This window comes from Pieris napi, chromosome 5 (assembly GCF_905475465.1).
Source record: "Pieris napi chromosome 5, ilPieNapi1.2, whole genome shotgun sequence".
In the NCBI taxonomy this organism is placed as follows: domain Eukaryota; kingdom Metazoa; phylum Arthropoda; class Insecta; order Lepidoptera; family Pieridae; genus Pieris; species Pieris napi.
Window position 1 is genome coordinate 12,543,268 of NC_062238.1, and position 21,891 is coordinate 12,565,158.

General features: G+C 33.1%; 2 protein-coding genes across 6 annotated transcripts; one reads left to right on the forward strand and one right to left on the reverse strand.

Annotated features, from left to right (window-relative positions):
• Positions 1-37: 37 nt before the first annotated feature.
• On the forward strand, positions 38-17,546 carry LOC125049859 (transmembrane GTPase Marf). 5 transcript variants are annotated; one of them, XM_047649348.1, is made up of 16 exons: positions 38-306; positions 507-542; positions 894-1,126; positions 1,729-1,855; positions 2,775-2,937; positions 4,466-4,696; positions 5,442-5,549; positions 5,807-5,957; positions 6,329-6,492; positions 7,117-7,269; positions 8,440-8,647; positions 9,235-9,467; positions 10,062-10,232; positions 11,096-11,292; positions 11,987-12,193; positions 14,497-17,546. In XM_047649348.1, the coding sequence occupies exons 3-15, from the start codon at positions 925-927 to the stop codon at positions 12,186-12,188; spliced, it is 2,310 nt and encodes a 769-aa protein (XP_047505304.1). In that variant the 5' UTR covers positions 38-306; positions 507-542; positions 894-924; the 3' UTR covers positions 12,189-12,193; positions 14,497-17,546. The 5 variants fall into 5 exon arrangements, with proteins under 5 accessions (XP_047505304.1, XP_047505305.1, XP_047505302.1 ...); XM_047649346.1 differs by having other exon boundaries at positions 39-306; positions 826-1,126; XM_047649349.1 differs by lacking the exon at positions 507-542.
• On the reverse strand, positions 17,538-21,447 carry LOC125049873 (germinal-center associated nuclear protein). Its single transcript, XM_047649379.1, has 7 exons — positions 21,214-21,447; positions 20,868-21,029; positions 20,468-20,629; positions 19,859-20,134; positions 19,311-19,448; positions 18,536-18,722; positions 17,538-17,944 (listed from the first exon to the last, which is right to left on the reverse strand). Exons 1-7 carry the CDS (start codon positions 21,312-21,314, stop codon positions 17,873-17,875), a joined length of 1,098 nt encoding a protein of 365 aa, XP_047505335.1. The 5' UTR covers positions 21,315-21,447; the 3' UTR covers positions 17,538-17,872.
• Between the last annotated feature and the right edge of the window lie 444 nt (positions 21,448-21,891).

The window sequence follows — 21,891 nt, forward strand, 5'->3', positions numbered from 1 at the left end:
ACTGTCACTGGAAATGGAGATCGGTAGACTAGAATAAAAACCGGGACTCGGATAGTTTCTGTTAATATGAAGTATTTTGATTGGATCTTAATAACAGTTTAGCTATAAACCAATCATACAATTCATTTTGAGTTTTGACAGTAGCATTAACTGTCATCCACCTACTAGAAGTTAGTACTAAATACTAATATAATTTTCTAAAATTAAAAAAAAGCATATGAAAAAAATTTCAGGTTCTCAATTTTTTGCCGCAAAATAAATTTTCGGTCCTTAAGAAACAGTGCAGAATGCCATTATAGAATTAAGGTAAGTCAATAACAATGAGTGCTACATGTTTCTGAAAAAGTGTAACTATTCCTGAATTTCAGTGTAGAATTTTTCAGCGGCTGTCAGTTGTTTTACGTCTAAATTGTATTTTGGTATTATTAGATTGCAATAGGTAAAAAACGCATAATTTTACAATAATAATTACCTAATATTTCACGCGGCTGCTACTGCATTTGCAGTGATGAACGTTGGTTATGATGCAACGGGATGATAAGGTGCCTCCTTTTTAGGCGTTTTGCTAAGATTAAATTTGGTTCGCTTTTTTAGCCTGCTATATTCACAAATTTCACTCTCATGAAGAATTCATCTGCAACACAAATGCTAACATAACCTTATATAAAGTAGATCAAATCTTTTACTAGTTCACTTTCTACTTATATTGCTATAATTCAGATCTAGGCATTTTTTAAAACTAGCACAGACATTCAAACATCACTGTGCACCATTTTCATCTTCATCATGCACAGTATTTTTAGTTATGCTTATTTTTTGTTGCAGTTGTACCTGCATGTTATGTGTATGTAGGAGTGACTTATCTATAATATTGGCATTGCCGTAAGGTACAGCTAACGAAAACCGTGACTATTTCCTTCCCGTATGGCTGCTTATGTTAATCGAACAATGTCGATGATGGCCGGCGATGGGCCCCACAATGTTGCAATGAACAATGGCACAATGCGTGTAAATGTGGGTAATGTGGATTCACCTCTGCAGATATTTGTGAGAGCTAAGAAGAAGATCAATGACATATTTATTGAGATTGATGATTATGTCAAGGATGCAGTTACATTCATGCATGGTAAGTGCTTACAAATATATCAACAAATAAACTTTTGTAGAAGAGTGTTTACTTTTTAAAGATAAATGTGAATGATAATTATAAAAAAACTCAAATTCAAGGCTTTATCATTATCTCATTATATCAATCAAACAGTCATAGTTGAAAATTTATATACTTAGTACACAGTACAAAAATAATAATTTTTAGTTAACAATTAAATGTATGACATGCTTGGGTTCTTGATATAATGCAAGTGGGTCAACTGCTTAGTAATTATATTATGAATATGTTCATAGTATTATTATTGTATGCTTCTTTACTGTTGAGTGATGATTCACTCTATTCCATTATAACAAAGGTATAACCCCTTAAAATAGCTTTGATACACACCACATGTTTATTTTTATTCTTATGGTAAATCATGGTGGATTGTAAAATGGTATTTCAGAAGAAAAACAGGTGTTTCATAATAACTTGGCATACCTCTATAGTTTTAAAAAACAAATATAAGTTTGAAGGAGTAAGGGATAAAATACCACACAAAATTAAAAAAATAACTATTGTACCTAAGCTACTTACATTCAGTCACCCAATGCCAAAATAAAGTTACTTATTTCCAGCCGTCTCAGGAGAGAATGGAATTGCAACACCTCAAGATGTTGCAAATGTTGAAGCATATGTTAGTAAGGTTGAAGCTATACGGGAAGTACTCAAACGGGACCACATGAAAGTTGCATTTTTTGGAAGGTATTACTAATTGACGTACTACTGAAAAATTATGATTCTCTTATGCTTTATCGCTTTACTGGAAACAACCACAAAGTTGTTGTTTTCCGAAGTAATAAGTTTCAGATATTTCGTCTGTTCCAGTATTACTACTGGGAGAGTAACTGATAGTAGTATTTAAGGTCATCCATTAAATAGTATAATTGTAGACCCATTTATAACAAATATGAATGTTTAATTGTAGTAAGGAATAGGCTAGTGGATAATTGTTTTTTTCGCTGTTAATGGGATTTATTTTATCATTATATAATAATATGTTTAGTAAATGGTTATTTGGTAATTAAGTAACATTTAACTTTTAATACAAGAAATTTATATCAATATGTGCATAGAAGAAAAATATATATATGTTCAAGGCTATGTAACACAGCTGCAATGCACAGCTAATTTATTATATTAAAACTAAATTATGTACTAAATAAATATTGATGTACTAAAAAAAAATTGTGTGCCAATAAAAATCTTTACCTTCTAAACAAGTACTTAATAATTAGGTGTATTGTTACAAATAAAATAATTTTAATCCAGGCTAACTGGTACAAAAAAAAACAATAAGCAATCTAAATTAATTGAGGAACATTTAGGAAAATAAACTTATGATACAATATTGAGCTCTCTTTGGTGATAAGATAGGATCAACTGTCAAATTATCAAACTTACCCGCCGACCTAACCATAAAGGTTTTCCTTCTGTAATTGGTATTTAGATGTATAGGTTTATTTTTTTTTGGGGATACACATGGCGACACCTTACTTGGCAACTTAGGACAGTATTTTACCTGTAGCTAAATTCATTAAATATGTAACATCTGCCGTCTCATGTCTAACCGAGAGAGGTAGAATTACACATAATGGTTACAGTATTTTTTTTCCTATTTCAGAACCAGTAATGGCAAAAGTACAGTAATAAATGCAATGTTGCACGATAAAATCCTGCCGAGTGGTATCGGTCACACAACCAACTGCTTCCTTCAAGTGGAGGGCTCAGATACTGATGAGGCATTTCTGAAGACTGAGGACTCAGAGGAAAAGCATAATGTCCAGGTATTATTTACTATATACTTCTATTTATTCCGTTATAAATTACTAGCTGTGCCTTGTCACAATTAATGGATTATCCAGCACATAAACAATGTTACACCGTTAAAGAATAATTGGTTTTTTTTTTAAGAATTGGTAATGCGCGTAGATTTATATGCATATAGCCTACATTGCTCGCAGATAATATACAGGGTGGCCAAAAAGTCGTGGATCAAACGCAAATAGGGGATAGATGAGGTCATAAATTGTTCTACGGGAGGTCTCTAAGCTCAACCCCTGCAGAGTTATAATTTATTTTGCGTTTTATAAGAAAACTGACTTTTTTTACTAATTCTTATTAAAATTCAAAAAATTCTACATCATGTATCTTTCACATAATATCCACTAGATTGGCACTGAAGAGTTCTTGCGTTAGACACACTATTTGAAGTTGTTTATTGAGTGTATTGAAGATAATATTAAATTATATGAAATAATTTTTTTTTCAAATCATAACTTTTTGTTTACCTCGGCCCCCACTGTGAAAAACAATTACTCTACGGAAAAGTGACCCTGTATTACAAGTTTTGGCGCATTAAATAGGGATTCTAAAAAGGTATTACACAAGGGCTCATTTGGGCTTCAAGGGTGCGACTAAAATTAATATTAACTAAAATATCTACAGTCAAAACCGTTTACGACGGCATCGTTTAGAACAACATACCGGTTATATTGACCAAAATCAAAGGTCCCGGCTGAATTCTATTGTATTAGGTACTTAATAACAACGTCATCGGCTGTTACGACCAAACATGAGTAGTCCCTTCGATGTCGTTGTATATATTATATATATACAGTCAAACCTGGATAAGCGAGAGTTCAAGGGACCACAATCTCATTCTTACTTATAGAGGTTTCTCACTAACCCGAGTTTCTCGCTAATTCAGGTACATGGGTAGCGTTTCTCTCTTATAGAGGTACGCAGCAATAACAAGTCACAGCAAGTACGAATGTAGTAAATATGTAATATGATAAATTTATGTGCATAATGTGCTCAACATATATTATGTACATATATATTTTATTTTATTTAGAACCTATTTACACTTAAAAAAATACGTCAATTTCGTTTGGGTTTCTGTTTTTGTATTTTGAATGTTTTTCTCTAACTCATAAATTTCGTCGAATATTGATTGTATTTTTAATGTAGCTATAGTTCCTCCTAAATAATATAAATAAATAAAGCTCGACTGTCGCTTATAGAGGTATAGATAGTAGCAGTCTCACTTACGAAGGCTCATGAGGGAAAAACTACTCTCTCTTACAGAGGTTTCTGTTTCTCGCTAATAGAGGTTTTGGGAGCTTAAAATGACGGGTCCCGGCTATTACTCTCACTTATAGAGTTTTCTCACTAATCCAGTTCTCACTTACCCAGGTTTGACTGTATGTAATATGTATGTAATTTAACTAATGTTACATAATTCTAGGACAAAACTCAGTACTACAATACCTAACATAAAAGTGAAAACAAATTCCATATATTTTTTTTCAGTCGGTCAGTCAACTGGGCCACGCATTGTGCACTACGCGTCTCCAAGAGTCATCGTTGGTGCATATCTATTGGCCGAGGGAGCTTTGCGCATTACTCCGGGATGATGTGGTGCTGGTGGACAGCCCTGGAGTGGACGTGTCGCCCAATTTAGACGAATGGATCGATAAATACTGTTTGGATGCTGATGTGTTTGTGCTCGTGGCGAATGCAGAGTCAACGCTTATGCTCACCGTAAGTTCAAAGTATTTGTATTAATATTTTATAGAAGAAAGTTTTGTCATTTTGTTATTAAAAATAGTCTATATCTCAATCCATAATCCACCATCTGAGATAGTAATCTTAATCCAAATGTTGTTAGAAGTGTGCCAATAACCAATCGACGGATTGAAATAGCCATCTGTCGATACTAGCTATCCATGGGAGGTCGTATCGGTGTCTGTGGATAGACCTTTGTATGAAAATGACAGTTGACAAATGCTCGATTTCAACAGTTAATTATTTTAACTGATTTTTACATGTTATTTGTACGGTTTTATTTACTTTTTTGGTTTACATTGATTATCAAATATGAGTGAAAACTCGGTAAAATGAAACGACAAAGAGCATTTTATCCTTCGCCAAAAATGGATTGTCTTTTTACGGTTTGGTTATTGGGATGCAGATAGGAGATCGATCGACTGTCACGGTCTATTCTCAGATTGTTTTGATTATTGGGTTCGGGCGTTAATAGACTTTCCACTACGAGATCGAGATCTACGCTAGTGAAACCGCGGTGCAATGCTAGTAATTAATAAAGTTTATGATAAATAAGACTTCTTTGAAGATTAATATTAATTTAAAAAATATATTTTGGAATATAATTAATTAATAAAATAATTTTCCCCTCAAAATACACTATTATGGGATAAAAATATATAATTCCCATAATTGTACTAATGTGATGATCATAATTATTTGGTATAATTTTTATTTACAGGAAAAGAACTTTTTCCATAAGGTATCGACGAAAATATCTCAACCCAATATATTTATATTGAACAACCGATGGGACGCTTCGGCTTCAGAACCGGAATTCTTGGATCAAGTAAGTCTTGTTACAAAGTAATTTAATAGTTTATAATTACATATTTATAACAATAATAATCTTTATTTACTTTTGAAACACTTCAGTAATGTAAATTTGAAATCCTAACTATAACGAATATTAATATGAAAAATCATAAAAGGTAATAAATACTTTTATATAATAAAGAAAACAATTCTTGCACAATTTTTATTTTGTATCAAGAAAGCAAAAAATGGAGAAAATAAAATGTTTTTCTTACCAATATTTGTTTTTAGGTGCGAAGTCAGCACGCCAATCGTTGCGTGGACTTCCTTTCTCGCGAATTAAGAGTTTGTTCTCCAAAAGAGGCTGAAGAAAGGATTTTCTTCATCTCCGCGAAGGAGGCTCTACTTACCCGCATGAAGGAGAGGGAGAAACCTGTCTCTTGTAAGTCACTCTCTTTTCAACGAGATTTTATATCGCTTAAGCTTCTTGCAATTTGTCTCATAAAATATTAACTTACTAGGCATAGTATACATTTTGACTAATTACAGTCGACACTCGTTAATTTGAATATTTTGTTAATTCTCTCAATAATTTGATGATCGTTAATTTGAATCTCTCGATAATTTGTCACTCGTTAATTTAAATCTCTCGATTATTTGAATTTTTATCGCAAGTGCACGAAAGGTGTCATAATTTGTATTTATAAAAGCTTGCCAGCTTTTAGCATCCTGATAATCTTTGGCAATGAGATTTTTCTAATTGACGCCGTTCCTACCTTTCACTTAAATTATTTTTTAAATAAAAAATTCCAGCCCCAATCTTAGTCGAAGGCCACCAAGTGCGGTACTTTGAGTTTGTGGACTTCGAGCGTAAGTTCGAAGAATGCATCAGTCAAAGTGCGGTTCAGACGAAGTTCGCGCAGCATTCGCGGCGAGGGAAAAATATCGCCGCTGACGTCATGGCTGCTTTGGAACTGGTACGAAAACTATTTATACTCGTGAAATCATTAATATCACAAATATCAAAACAATATTAATTAAAATATATATTTTGGAAATACCACTTGTATTTGCAGGATTATAGTTTTTCTGATTTATAGCAATTTTTTATAGATAACCTTATGTTCTTTAAATTATAAATTACAAATTTTAATTAGTATAGTTAAATAACTAACTTACTTTGACAGCTACACCTGATCAATCAAAATAATTTATCGTAAGGCCCAAGAATTCTTTGTTTCTTGTAATGTGATCCAGAATGATGTTTTTTGATTATTTCAAATTATTTTTACGATGCCGATTTTCTTTTATACACATATATAGTATATATATAAAAAAAGAAAAATTGTTCATAATAAATTTGGTTTTTCTCTCAGCAGCGATTAACAGATCTCGTATTTTGATTTGACGGGTGATACTCGTCATTGTCATATGAAAACTTATTTTTTTATTTTTGTTTCATGCCATAAGATTCCAGTAATTTAGTTTACCCACAGCAGTTTTTTCATTATTTGTTAGGGTTTATGATTGTATATCTTGTATGTGTCCAACTAAAGCACCATACAATTTTCTATAATTTTTTAAGTCCTTTAATACTTCAGATCTACAACACAGCGTGCAATATGAAAGCAACGAAAGTGGAAAAGCAAAGGATATTGCAAGAACAACTGACCTGTATCGAGGAGCAACTCACTTCTATCACTCGGCAGATGAAAGATAAAATTGGAAAAATGGTGGAAAGCGTTGAACACAAGGTGAGTTCATTTAACAATATTATAAAAAGTAAAAGTACAGTGTAATCCCTTTATAACGTCATTGGTTATAACGAAAGACTCTCTATAACGTAAACAGGAAGACCATTTGTTTGGTTTAACACAAAACCCATACATTAATTCACTCTTTATAACGCAACAGCCAATATTCAAATATTTTCATATTTAGACATCAACAACATACTTAAGTGCAATTGTTTTTATAATCAGTTTATAAAACCAGTCTTTTAAGGTGCCGAAATTTCTAAGACGGCTTTGTAGAGCGTCATCTCTGTCACAGTCACGGTATCCATTAGTAGCGGCTAAAACTTGTTTTATGAATTTTTTAAGGCCTGGTATAGGTATGTTATCTAAAGCTGGCGGCTTCAACACATTTACACTTTGTGCTTGTGTAGTGTCTGTGAATAAACGCGAGACGTGATGTCAAGCTGAAATACAATCACAAATACATCATGAAAAGACTATCCGTCTCTCTCGCGCTCGGTCAAGCTTATGAGTATAAAAGAGACAGTTATTGTTTTTCTTTTGCTACTGTTTATGTTGATCTTTACTGTATTATATTATTATTATTTTATACATGTTGATCTTTTTTCAAACATTACCAGGGCAATCTCGTGAAATGGTGCACAATGTTTTTAATTATTTTAAGCATCTTAATAAAAACAGTTTAATGAAAAAATGTTATATTTAATTTGACATCAGATGCGACTGGGGTTTCTAAGAGTATTGAAAGAATAGTTAGTGAAGTAAAAGTGAAGTGTGTTGAGTTAGATGGAGCTTATGTCGAAAAATGAAAAATTATTTACACAAACTACTCTTTTACGTTCTTGGTCGGGCTTAGAACTTTTGGATCCACCCTCGTATGCACATAATATGTATTTGACACATTTTTATTTATTTACAACCCACCCAACCTTACTAAAACCAGAGTAGACTAAAATGTATAGCTTGGCAAAAAAAAGTAATATTTTTAAACATCCTGTATAGTGAAATTGCATTAGTGTGAGTACTGTGAACGCGCCAGCTTTCGATAACCGACCTATACTGTTATCAGTTTTCGAGAAATTTATCCACAAACATACACAAATTTTTGCACATGCTTAAAAGCTAAATAATTAAATTTAAAACGTCTTAACAATTTGAGATATGCAGGTATCACTAACGCTGAGCCAAGAGATCCGTCGTCTATCGGCATTGGTCGACGAATATGACACGCCCTTCCGGACGGAGCGAGCTGCCTTGGAGCAGTACAAAAGATCATTGCACAGACACGTGGAATCCGGGCTGGGCTCGCGGCTGAAGAAGAGGCTGTCTTCTGATATTGGACATGAGATGGATGAAGCGCAGAAGGAAATGGCAGGTGAGAAGTCGCGTGACATTCTTTATTTGTTTCAGCAGCTGAAAATTGTCTTAAAATGGAAACTAACGTTTGTATGCGGAGAAATGCTTCTATACTCCGATTTTTCATTCCGTAGAATTCTGTCATTTCTTAAGTGTTATAAAACACTGTTTTGACCGGATTGAAGTTATGTATTATTATAAATTTACAACTATTTAACATAATTTTAAATTTATCCGACGTTTCGCGTGTTTTACAGCGTGCGTGGTCACCGTTGTAAATTTATAATAATACATAATTTCAATCCGGTCAAAACAGTGTTTTATTTAAATGAGTTATGTTCTTAAGTGTTGCTATTAAAAAGTTCTCCACTGAAAAGGGGACAAATTTGACCCATTTGAGGGCAGTAAAAAATAAAATACTATGTATTTTTATGTTTTACCTACAAAAATATAAATCAAAACATTTACATACTCAAGTGCCACAATTCATGATTTTCTAAAATCGTGAATTAGAAAATCATGTTAGCTTAGTTTAGGTTTAAAGATGATTTATATTTCATAAAAAAGTAAGTTTTCCGTCTTTATATGTACGACTTCCATCCGCAGATGGTATGTACAACATACTGCCAATCCACAAACGAGCTGCCGCCGCAAGCGTCATAATGCCTCACCAGCAACCGTTCGAGGTTCTCTACCGCCTTAACTGCGACAATCTCTGCGCCGATTTCCAAGAAGACCTGACTTTCCGATTCTCTTACGGTATCACGGCCATCATTCAGAGGTTCCAGGGGAAAAATACGAACAAAATCGCCTTGAAAAATCCACCCCAATATACACCAGTAAGTTTTTATATGCACTAATTGTTATAACATTGTCTTTGTTTTGTTTTGATATTCAATAAGATAGAGGCTTTTAAAATATATTTTTCAATTTAAATATAAGACTACAAGTAAATTTATAGGACATTTAAATTATTGATTTGACCGTTAGCTAGATATAAAAAAGCGTGTGTGTACGTACACGCGTTAGAAGTTATACTTCTTTGCCGTAACAAGATAAAAATCTTTTCAAAAATTTTATTCTAGTTTGTAGAAAAAATGACACTAATAATAGAAAAAACTAAAATGTTAACTATAGCTACCTTCAGGGTGCCGGTGTACGCGCGCATCATAAAAATTTACTCTCATCCTTTTTCCCTAACGCGCCCAAAGAAGTATAGCTTCAAAAACATGATTATTTTCTTTATAAAAAAATTATATTACTATTGGTTAGTTTTGAGTATAAAATGAAGCTTGGAATATATTTTCGTAATTGAAACAACTGTTAAAACTCTCAAAATCTACCAAATGAAACAGTTTAAAGTTTAAATAATTATTATTGTAATCTAATCTATCAATAATTAATGTAATCTATCAATTTTTTGATTAAAACAGATACCTCCAACAATCGGTCCACCCGCTCCCAGTGGGGAGTTATCGCGCATGGGCAACGGTGGGTCGGTGGTGGGACCTCTTAGCGCTGAAGAGTGGTCCATGATATCCAAGTTCGCCCTCGGAGCACTCACCTCTCAAGGCACTATGGGCGGACTATTGCTCTCTGGATTGGTAAGGATACTGTCATATTAGACAATAAAATAGGGTCAAAGAATCTGTTTACCAATAATATACTTACATATTAATCATTAAAACAGAATTTCACGAGATTTTTCAAAAAATCTACATGTCTATCACGTGATATAAACGGTCAGAATTAATCGAATCGACGATGACGTCTGTCTAATTCCTATCCGATCTTTGGAGTTGAATTTCGTTGGAGACTGTTTTTGATGGAATAAAAAAAAATATTATGAACACGTAAAAATATTTGTTTACGTCTTCAGGCATGTCGTAGGGATTGGTCTTGCCTGGAGAAACGTTTTGGTTTTTGAAATTATGAATAAATACTTGAATACTTAACTGAATTATAAAATCCAATTTATCAAAAATCAAAATCAAAATACGTTTATTCAATTTAGATGCGTCTTAGGGCATGCTTATGAATGTCAGAAACGTTTACAAAATTCACGAAAGAGCAAGACTACGCCATCCGTTCGCAAAATTACCAGGAGGCCTTGTTCTAAGAAGAACGGGCAAGAAACTCAGCAAGTTTTACCCTCCCTCTACTTTACAATGATTCAAAGAAAAATGTCATAAACCACAACGTCATTAAAGTTACATTAAGTAAAAAAAAAATATAAAAATCTGTTCTGTGATTTACCACATTCACCATTACACACAGGCAAACGAGGTTGCGGGACCACCAAAAAGGGCAGTCTTTGCAGCCCATAGACACCCATTTTTAGTGGGTGCGTTGCCGGCCTTTGAATTCGTTTCCGATTTTAGTAGTTAGTGTTACGTCGGCTACGTGTGGGGTTATGAATTTTTTGTTGCTCATTGTGTTATTATCTAAAACATTCATTAATTTTCAGTTACTAAAAACGGTCGGTTGGCGCGTAGTAGTGGTGACGGGCGCGATATACGGCGCGCTGTACGCGTACGAGCGTCTCACTTGGACGGCCAAGGCCCAAGAGAGATTGTTCAAGAAGCAGTACGTGGCGCACGCTGGGAAGAAATTGCGGCTTATTGTGGACCTCACTTCGGCTAATTGCAGCCATCAAGTGCAGCAGTAAGTAGGCTTATGGTATCATGAGATACGTCGTGTATTTAATTTTTTCTGTGTTCCATTTGAGTGAGATAGGTTTGAACCCCGGCTGTGTACCAATGGACTTTCTGTCTATGTGCGCGAAAACATCGTGAAGAAATCACTATCTAAAAGTTGACGGCGTCGGTACGACTGGGACAGAAAAAAATAATTACGAAAGAGAAAAGGTTTTTTTGAAGAAGAGAGCGATTGAGAGAGAGTGAGAAAGGGCGAACGTAGTATCATGCACAGTGCCATGGAGCGATAGGTGGGAGAGAGCTATAGTGCGAAAGATTGAAAGAGAGTAAGGGAGATCGTGAAAAAATACACGCTATTGGTTGATGTATTCGTTTAGTAGTTACATATTAGAACTTTAAATGGCAATTCTGCCACCTAACGTCTTGTGCAGTAAACGCAGATTTTTATTTATTTATATTATCATTAGCACGTATACAGTGTGAATAATGAATATAGATATACAAATACATGGAGTGACAATACCGGTACATGATCATCTATTGGGGTTTTTACCTAAGTAATAATTAATTTGTGAAGAAGTTTCACTTCTGACATGTGTACTTATACGCATGCACTATTTTATTTATATATAACTTGCTTGGCTTCATAGTTTTGTTTCTTTCTCAATATTCTAGTGACATATTGTGATGTGAATTTTCAGAGAACTGTCAACGATGTTCGCGCGGCTCTGTCGTCTAATAGACGAGGCCACAACCGAAATGGACTCGGAGCTGACGGAGGTCCGCGAAGCCATCAAAATGCTGGACGACGCCTCCACTTCAGCCAAAAAACTACGAAACAAAGCTAATTATCTCTCGCACGAGCTGGAGCTGTTTGATGACGCCTTTCTTAAGTCTAACTAGGATAGGTGAGTGGTTAAGTGTTTTTGACAGCATCTTATCTGTGGTTTGGACTTAATTTCCTATAACCCCTAGATGGGGCAGAGGGCGTCCACAGGGAGTCTCCATAGCGTTCGGTCTTGAGCCTCGTATTTTACCTAGCCTCGTATTTAGCCTAGTCTTTCCGGCTCTCTTTGCCTCATCTGCAACGGCACCAGGTTTGCCTGGGACGGCCACGCTTCCGCTTTCCTTGCGGGTTCCAATCAAGAGCCTGCTTGGGAATATGATTGGGATCCCTTCGGAGTGTATAGCCTATTCATTTCCATTAGCTCTGCTGGCTAATCGAGGTTTATCGGCGAAATTTCTCGCTTCCAAAGTTGCTCGTTAGGGATCTTGTCTGTGGTATTTAAAAGGTCAAACAATTTTTTCTGTTTGAGGTTTGACATTGACAGCGCTCAAGGTGACGCCTGTGGCTTGAGATGCGTTTTTAGACCAGTGCAGATAGCCTTTAAAATAAATAAAAAGCGAAAAAAATTACAGTAGGATGAAACCCATTAGAAAAGGAGGGGAATATGATCAAAATGAAAGGAAAAATAAATTACGGTCGATCTGAGGTCGGGAAGGGGTAGGGGGGGAGTTTTAAGGGTAAAAAACGGTTTATCTCGATTTCCGGCAAAACTAAAAGTCCTATCGAAGAAAGTTAAATGGCAAAGTTGTAGGCAATAAAAAGATCTACAACTTTTGTATTTGCAGATTTTTCACATAACCTCAAAATTTAGGTGAAAAATTCAAAAAACCAACGTTTTGGTTTTTTATTTCTATCTTTTACAAAAATTTATTTTTTTAAACGAAATTTGGTGAAAACTTACCTTATTATGTCCCAAATATACTGTAATTTATTTGATTAAAAATATTTATTTTTTCACCTTATTTTGAATTAATATCGAAAAAACACCCTAATTTTCAATCGAAAATTCTGACGTCAAAATTTCAGCTTTTTTCAAAAAGTTGATGTGCTTTCAGTGCGTTGAAATCTCTACTTTCCTTTGGTAAATAAATATATATATATTACCATAGTAAATCTTCTCGGAAAATGCAAAAAATCGTATGCAGTAACGCCCAGACCCGTCATCCCCTTCCCTACTTTAGTTTAGTTTTCTTCGATAGGACTTTTAGTTTTGCCGGAAATCGAGATAAACCGTTTTTTACCATTAAAACTCCCCCCCCCCCCCCTCCCCTTCCCGACCTCAGATCGACCGTAATTTATTTTTCCTTTCATTTTGATCATATTCCCCTGCTTTTCTAATGGGTTTCATCCTACTGTAATTTTTTTTGGTTTCAAAAATTATCGGCACTGGTCTATTTACAATATGTGTCGATGTTTTTTAACTACAAAAATCAGGATGAAAATTAAAGTTTTTTTTTTTAATAAATTGTCTCTGCACAAAGACACCTTTTAAGATTAGGATCTAGCCTAACTAAAGACTAATAAGTAATTTAAATCTAACCTTATTCACTAAAAAAGATAAGAAAATGTCCAATAACACTACTTACAGTTTCTATTAAGGGAAAGACATGGGCACTATTTTTACACTGTAAAGTGACACAAAAAAAAAGACATAAACATTATTATTTAAGAATTATTTATCATTATTATGGTTATACCTTAAAAGCCTGAACTCAAGGCCAAGTCAGTAAAAGTTTGTAATTTTGTATCATAAAGTTCCCGCTGAACTGCGATTGGTCATATTATACATTACAAAGTATGTGGCCTATAAAACGTCATAAATAATAAAGCCTTTTTTATTTCCATACCCATAATTTCCATTTCAAAAATTGTTTTAGTACTTATAAATAGTAGTACATAATGTTAGTCGCTATGGATATGCCCCGTTTTGGGTGAAAGCTTCCTTCCTACCGAGTGTCTCCATCTTTGCCAATAGGCTGCCAGTCTCTTCCTGCTATTTCTATCAAGGCAACAGCCCACCTTCTTTTTGGCCTGCTCATACATCTTTTCCCGGTTGGTCCATTGTGTTGGCTTTGTCCATTTGTTTTGTGGTCTAGATATCATGTTGTCCGGCGCCTTGTCATTTTAGTTTCAAAGCTTGTGATAAGGATCGGTAATATCAATATTAGATAAAAAACTAAAGCAACTTCTTTCCATAGCTCTTTGTGTGTAATTATTCACTTCACCTGTGGATTAAGAAATCGTCATATGAAATCGATTATTGAAAACAAATACACAGAACGTTGCGTCACTGACAAGCTTAGGTAACGCTGGCCTCTAGTTCATGGTAAGAGCAGGACATAATTATCATATCTTTCTTTTCAGTAAGAGAATGGTGAAGGAAGAGATACTCGGGTTGCATTTCACTGTAATGGAACACTGATTGTGACGTCACAAGAAAAATCGATATTAAGGAATTCTATTGGCTCTCATCTCATTTTAAAAATGTTTTATTACACGATGTTTACGTTTTAAAACTTTTAATAGACTTATTAGGGTCCTTCAAAGAAAGAGCCTACAAATTCTTAAAAGGCCGGCAACGCACTCGCGAACGGCAAAGCCCTCTGGCATTCAGTGTCTATGGGCGAGGCATCACTTAACATCGGGTGAGCCTCCTGCCCGTTTGCCTCTGTTAAAAGAAATATTTGTTGTAAATTCTAAATTGGCGACTAATTACCGCGTACTGTTACAAAATTTCACTGTGCTCTTTGTATTAAAACTAAGAAATCAGTGTTCTATGTAGGTTTAGTCTAATTCTCCTGAAGAGGGACAAAATCAGCCCCTGGTTTAGGCTTAGGCTGCACTGTGGTTAAACCGCTTAATAATACGTGTAATGCAATAATTAGGTGCAGGTGTCTGGATTAATTCCTAATATATAATTTTTTCAACCATACCGAACGTGTCAAAAGGGAGTGTTCAAGTATTACGTAACGAATTTTGGGGGGGGGGGTCCTTTTGTAAAACGTTACGATGTGGGGCGGGAATTGAATTACGCACCACCACATAATGGTAACTTTTAGGCATAAAGAGTCACTAGGTGGTCACGAACAGTGAACGTCCCAAAGACAAAATATAGTTTCGAATAGTAAAGAAACAGAAAACAGTTGGTTCTGTCAATAATTATTCGTAGTCAAGGACAAAGGCACGTACGTGAGAAAAATTTTGTATGGAAAATTTAGAAGCGCTACGTGGACATAATTAGAACTAAAGAAATGACCGTGCGTCGTTCCTATACGTGTAACTAACTATACAAATTGTATGGAAATAGGTTTTACTCCTAAATACATAATCGCGTACGCCTGAACTAACGAAAGTTAGTCATAATCACTTAGAAAACCGCATTTCTATGGCAAAAATTTGTCTTTGTCCTTTCGGCTAATTTTATAATAAAATCGTGCGGTTGTAACCGCTACGGTTTCGTCGCAGTGCGGTCTAAGCGTTAGTGGTGAGTGCACCAATTCGATAGAGTATAGACCGAGAGGCGAAGCTGGATTAATTGTATTATTTATTCGAAGAGCACTAGAGTCGGAGCCGATTTCATTAAAATGGTGGTTACGAAAATATATTTTTTTAATACTCAGCCATACAAATATAATCTTATGTAGATTATATTGTTATACCATTTATTGTATCGTGAGTTTAATATAGTATTAAACGTGTATATAATTCATCAAAATCTTTAAAAAAATAATTAACACTAAAGTATAAAATGTGATTCAAGAACATTTATTATTTAAGGATTACTTTATGAAGTTTTTTAGGTAATATTAGGACCACCAAAAATACTAATACAATACTTTAAAAATATGTTTTTTTTTTCGAAACAGGAAGACTAGGCTATATACAAAGACGCTGCGAACTAATTAACGCAAGTGAAAGCGCAAGGAGCTACTAGTATTTAAATAAAGTTGTATATGTATCATTTATTTAATACTATATTAAACTTATGATTGACAAATTCAAAAATATATAGTTTAAATGAAACGGTCACGCACTCGTGTCTTTAATGTATAGTTCATGTAAATTGTTATTTATGCCGCTTTGTAGTGAATCAAGTGTTGGTATGTTTGTCGTATGAATTATGTTATTTTGTGTTCAAGAAACGCATGGAAATATTTTTCCAATGCTGTTTATTAATTTTCTAATTCAGCTTAATTAAGAAGTTATTGTTTCTTTATCTTCACTTAAACTGTTTTAAATACTATTTTTCTCCTGACAAGTTTCTAACTAATTAAAAAGGAGATATTATTGGTCATTTTTCGTTTGTAATAATTAAAATTTCCTTGCGTTTCTATTGGTGCTATACCACACGTGAGGTCGCAGGCTAATGGGGTTTTAGCTCCTTGTCTTTAGTTAAATGTAAGACATTTCTGAATACAGACCATTTTTGAACTCGAATTATGTGTTATAAGACTGCTGGTTTTCACTGTTCGGAAGTGAGGTTGGTTTAGGAAATTTTCAATGAAAATTAAATTATCTTAAGATTTTTGGCTCTTTCTCTCAAATGGAGCTAATATAGAGATGAATTGAGAAAGGTTGATTATCACTTTTTTCTTTGTCCTTGTGATTATAATTTTAATATGGCTTGCCTAAATGACTTTTGATTAGTATTCATTTAAAAATGTCGTTTTATTTTTGGTTCCTACTATTAAACTTTTTAATTTAAACGTAAATAAAAATTGTATTTGTTTACCCTGCAGTGAACAAACATAAAATAGCTTAGGAAATATCATTTATTGTATGGAAAACATGAGCAGCGCTCCGTGGGCATATTTAGAACTAAAATATTGCTAAGTGTGCAGCCATAGACCTCACTTGTCGTATTAGTTTTGTAATATAATTATTGAATTGTAATAAAAACAATTGACAACTCTTTATTTTGTATCATATAATATGCTTGTTTAGAAATATAGTTACCAATGTAAAGATTTTATTATTTCGTTAAAAATGGTTAACAGTGTTTTTCTATACAAGTTTTTTATATTTTCGCGGCTGAACTGATTTCTGGGCACGAACATTAACAATAAAATAAAAAGCTAAAGATGAAAAATAAATTGCAATGACATTTTCTAAATTATGATAATTTTAGAGATATGTTGAAAATTGTAGGGTACAAAGTACCTGTTTATATAATTTGCTATGCATGTTATATATGAATCGGCAAGTTACATTAGGAGAAATTTAATAAAATGAGATTAATCACAACTTAATACCCCAAAGAAACATTAATTATATTACTTTAAATTCACCAGTGAACTAAACAAGTTTGATTAAAATATTTATTTTTTTCTCTTGATGTAACTGATCGTAGTAAATTAGTTGTATTAGCCGCTGTTAGTTGAATTTTCTTGTAAATAAAATATTAATTAATAAAATTGTTTTATTATAAAACATACATGAGATCTTGGTTATTATAATATATGAAAAATCTTAATACAAAAATAAGTATTTGCACCACATATATCTGAATATATACGAGCAAAGTAATATATGGAAATTTATACTCTTTGTAGTCTCATCTACTCAATTCTGACTTAGGGGAGATATTCAGTCTAAACCTGCGCTAAGTATTACTCCCATATAAAAAATCCAATATATTTATATTAAAACTTAATCTGTTTTGGTATTTTCTGTGTCTGAGACTCTATTCATAGCATAGAATCCTTTGCATAGCCGGGATTCAAAGTCCCGATATTTAATCTTAATATGTTAAAACATCTTCTAAGTTTATAATTTGTTCTCCAGTAAGCCGATTGTTTAGTTTCGGTTTATGCTGAAAAATATAAAAATTGTGATTTTTGTAATGGTTAGGACTTGTTAAATTATTAAGTTTGAGCAGTGTTGGCCTAGTGGCTTCAGCGTGGCATCCCTGAGGTCGGTGGTTCGATTCCCGGCCGACTTTCTTTCTATGTGCGCATTTAACATTCGCTCGAACGGTGAAGGAAAACATCGTGAGGAAACCGCCATCTCTTAGACCCAAAAGGTCGACGGCGTGTGTCAGGCACAGGAGGCTGATCACCTACTTGCCTATTAGATTGAAAAACGGTCCAGACCTAAAGGTTGTACCACTGTTTTTTTTAATATAATGGGGTATATGAAAACGATGGCGAGATGAACAAAACATGGGTGTATTCCCATATCAATATGAAAATGTATTTCGACATTAAATTATTAATATTGTTTTATCAAAATCGAAAATTCTGTCACCATTAAAATACTATTCTTAATTATTCAGAAAACGAGACTTAGCTCCAAGTCTCACCCTTACATTGGTTACCATTGTTGAACTGCATGTTTGGTTACTCGTTAAACAAAGTGCTGTTGGTGAAATAAGTAGTGGTTTTTATAACATAAATGTACTTACAACTTCAATATCACATTTGAAAGACATCTTATTGAATTGTACTCCGTTATCAACATTTAAACCATAGAGTTTACAACATTCAGTGACATCAACAACATTGTTGAACAACAGCCAGTCTTGTAATACTGTTGTTGGTAACGTCAGTTGTTTGCTGTTGTATGCTGAACTCATTATTTGTAGACTTCTTCTGAAATTTGTTAAAAAATCATATAACCGCGTGCTTCTGATAAAATTGTAAAATGGATATTAAATAATGTTGACAACAAAAATTTGACATTTCAGTACTGAAAATGGATAAGAAAACTTGCTGTTTCACAGGGCTTTTAAATTTAAAGGTATAGTAAAGATCAATGGTTGAAATATTTTTAAATATGTGAGCACCATGTATGTATGTACATAATAATTTAGTTATCTGCTCCATTGTTTTTTTATAACATGCACCTATTATTTTAGAATAGTATTTTTTTTGTATTCTAAGTACATGATCTTCACATATCAAATCAATGAATACAAAATATTGTAAAAACTAATTTAAAATAGTAAATATGGAATTTATTCGCCAACTTTTGGATATTTTTAACTTCTAATTTTGAATTGAAATAAATGATCTAAATTTGACTTTGATCTTATTCAACAAATTTACATATAGTAAAAGTTAATATTGTCTTTTGTTTATATTAATACAAAAAATGATAAGTATTTACTAAAACTTAAAATAATGGTTTTGTTCAACCATTCAAGAACATTAAATAAGTGGCTTTTAAATATATCTTACTTTTGCAATGTTGGTAAAAAAATAACAAAGGCACAAGTGGTGAGTGGACACAATCCATGAGAAAGCCTACAAACTCTCATAAAATCATTCTTTAGGTTAGCTATTGCAATCTCATAGGCAAGCTTTAATCGTGGATTTCTGAAAGATAAAAACATTAAATTAACAGACATTACTTAAGCAAAAACCACTCCACTTTACTCCAAGAAATACTTCTTAATATAGTTAATTAAATCAGTGTATAACAAACAGTTATTATTTAATTTAAAATTCTAAAATATCAGTAAGACTTACTTTTTCCTAAACTTATGCCGAAAAATTTTGGCATCAAGAAAAATTATTCAGTGTCATTATATATTTATTAACTTCTAACCTATTGTTAAATGTTTCAACTGTAAAAATGTATGGTATGTAAAATCCCAACATTTAATGGAGAGAGAATGTAACACTTTTCTGTTCCTTTAAGTTAAAATTTGTCTTTATTTATGTATGTTGTTTCTGTGTGTGTGTGTGTTGACCAATTGAGCCAGAAGTTGTAGCAGTAAATATACCTTTTTATATAACTTGGTAAACCAAGATACCGCACCAATGGCTGATTATTTTCTATATTGCACAAAATATATAAACTTTCCACAAGAACTCTGTCATACATAGTCTTACTATCTTCTAAATTTATCATGTTCAAACTCAGTGCTGTATTATCTATATTGAAGCATCTGTTTAGTCTGTCCATTTCATCCGCACAGCTTAGAAACCACTTTACACATTCAAGTAATAATTTGTTGTTCAGTACTGGATCAAATTCTTTTATTGGTTTTTCACATAATCTGAAAAAAATTAGTACCATTTTATTAAATAAAATAAAAATAAAATATGTTTATTATGGAACATAAGATACAGGTATCGCTTATTCCACTTCATTAAATTTAAATTTGTAGGCATCCCTACTCATCGGCAAATAAGAGGGTGTAGGCCAAAAGAAAAAGCCGGCATAAAAACCTCTCGGTACCCTTTTATAATAGCAAATCATATAATTATCACAATAGCTGTATCCTTACCATGTTTAAAAAAATTAAGTACCAAAGGCATTTAAAAAAATGAGCTGTCTAACAACATGTAGAATGATAGTGATAAAGGTAATTAATGAAAATATATAAAACCTGTAAGCGAAATACACATGGAATCTTATTATTGGCTCAAGTAATTCCACACATTGTTCAGGAAGCAATCTTTGTATTGTCATGTCTTGACGCACTGATCTTAGTCTGTCATTTATAAAGTCATAAATTACTATTACTGGTACATTTGTTCGTTTACCCACTCTGAAAAATATAATGTAAGGTTAAATGACACCATTGTGTATATTATATTAAAAGTTATTGCTTGCTTACTTTACTACTTATTGTTACATACAGATTGTATTTTAATGTATAAAATAAGATTTTCATTATTTCCTTTTCGTAACTGTAAATTTTATTTTTCATTTCTAGTTAAAAAAAATAGAACTTGCTGAGATGCAGATTAACAAACATACTAACTTTTATAGATTATTAAACTTACTCATGTAACAAATAATTAACAGTTTTCTTAAGAACATTGTAGGGTCGCACCAGACTAGGAACAGCCATGTTAGCATCGGCAGCTGACCGACTATAACTTTTCACAAGCTTAAAATTATCACCAACCACTTCTAATATATGAATAAGCTTTTCTCGTTTACGTCTGCAATTTATATAATTGTTAATTTTGTTAGACAGTATAACAAATGTTCAAAATCATGTAAGATTCTTAAAGTATACAGCAGGTAACTTACAACCTAACCTTTTTAAAAGGTCTGTATGGATTTTCTCAGATATGGCTTATAATTCTTGCGATATACCATAATAAATCATTAAATATTACTTACAACCAAATTTCTTCCTGGGGACACATAGTGTAGCATGTTCCAATAATTTTCTCTCTCTTATTTGGTCCTTGATTATTACATAGATAGTTTAGATAGGACATTATATAAATCTAACGATTTCTCCTCCGTTTTAGTTAGGTTTCAAGTTTTACCATTTATTATTTACCAATGCTTTCGTTTTTACTCATACACAGAGATGTCACATTCAACTGAAAATAATATGTCAAAATTAATGATAGCTAATTTCAAAAAACAAACGGCCATATCCGTTGCTGAGACAAAGTCTAACTTCAACAGGCGTGACCTACAAACGCCAAAACATGAATTTATATGAATAAATTTACGTGACATATAAGTTAATCTCATTCCAATGCAAACTGTGACCAACTGTCAAAAAGTGATTTTGACTCAAGACCACGTATGAGATAATATAGAACGAACAAACTACTTATCAAAGGCCTATTAGACATAACATAAGAATTTGTATGTGTGATCAAAATATAAAACTCCACATCGAGTGAACATCCTACCAACTCACATCATAGTCAAGAGTGACGATTGTCACAATTGTAAATAGACAATTTTCATTCAAATTCGATTCGCGTTCGTAAGTCACCTCCGTGGCACACGTATCTTTGTCTAGAGCCCCAGGGGGTCTAGCCATATTGGTGTCGAAAA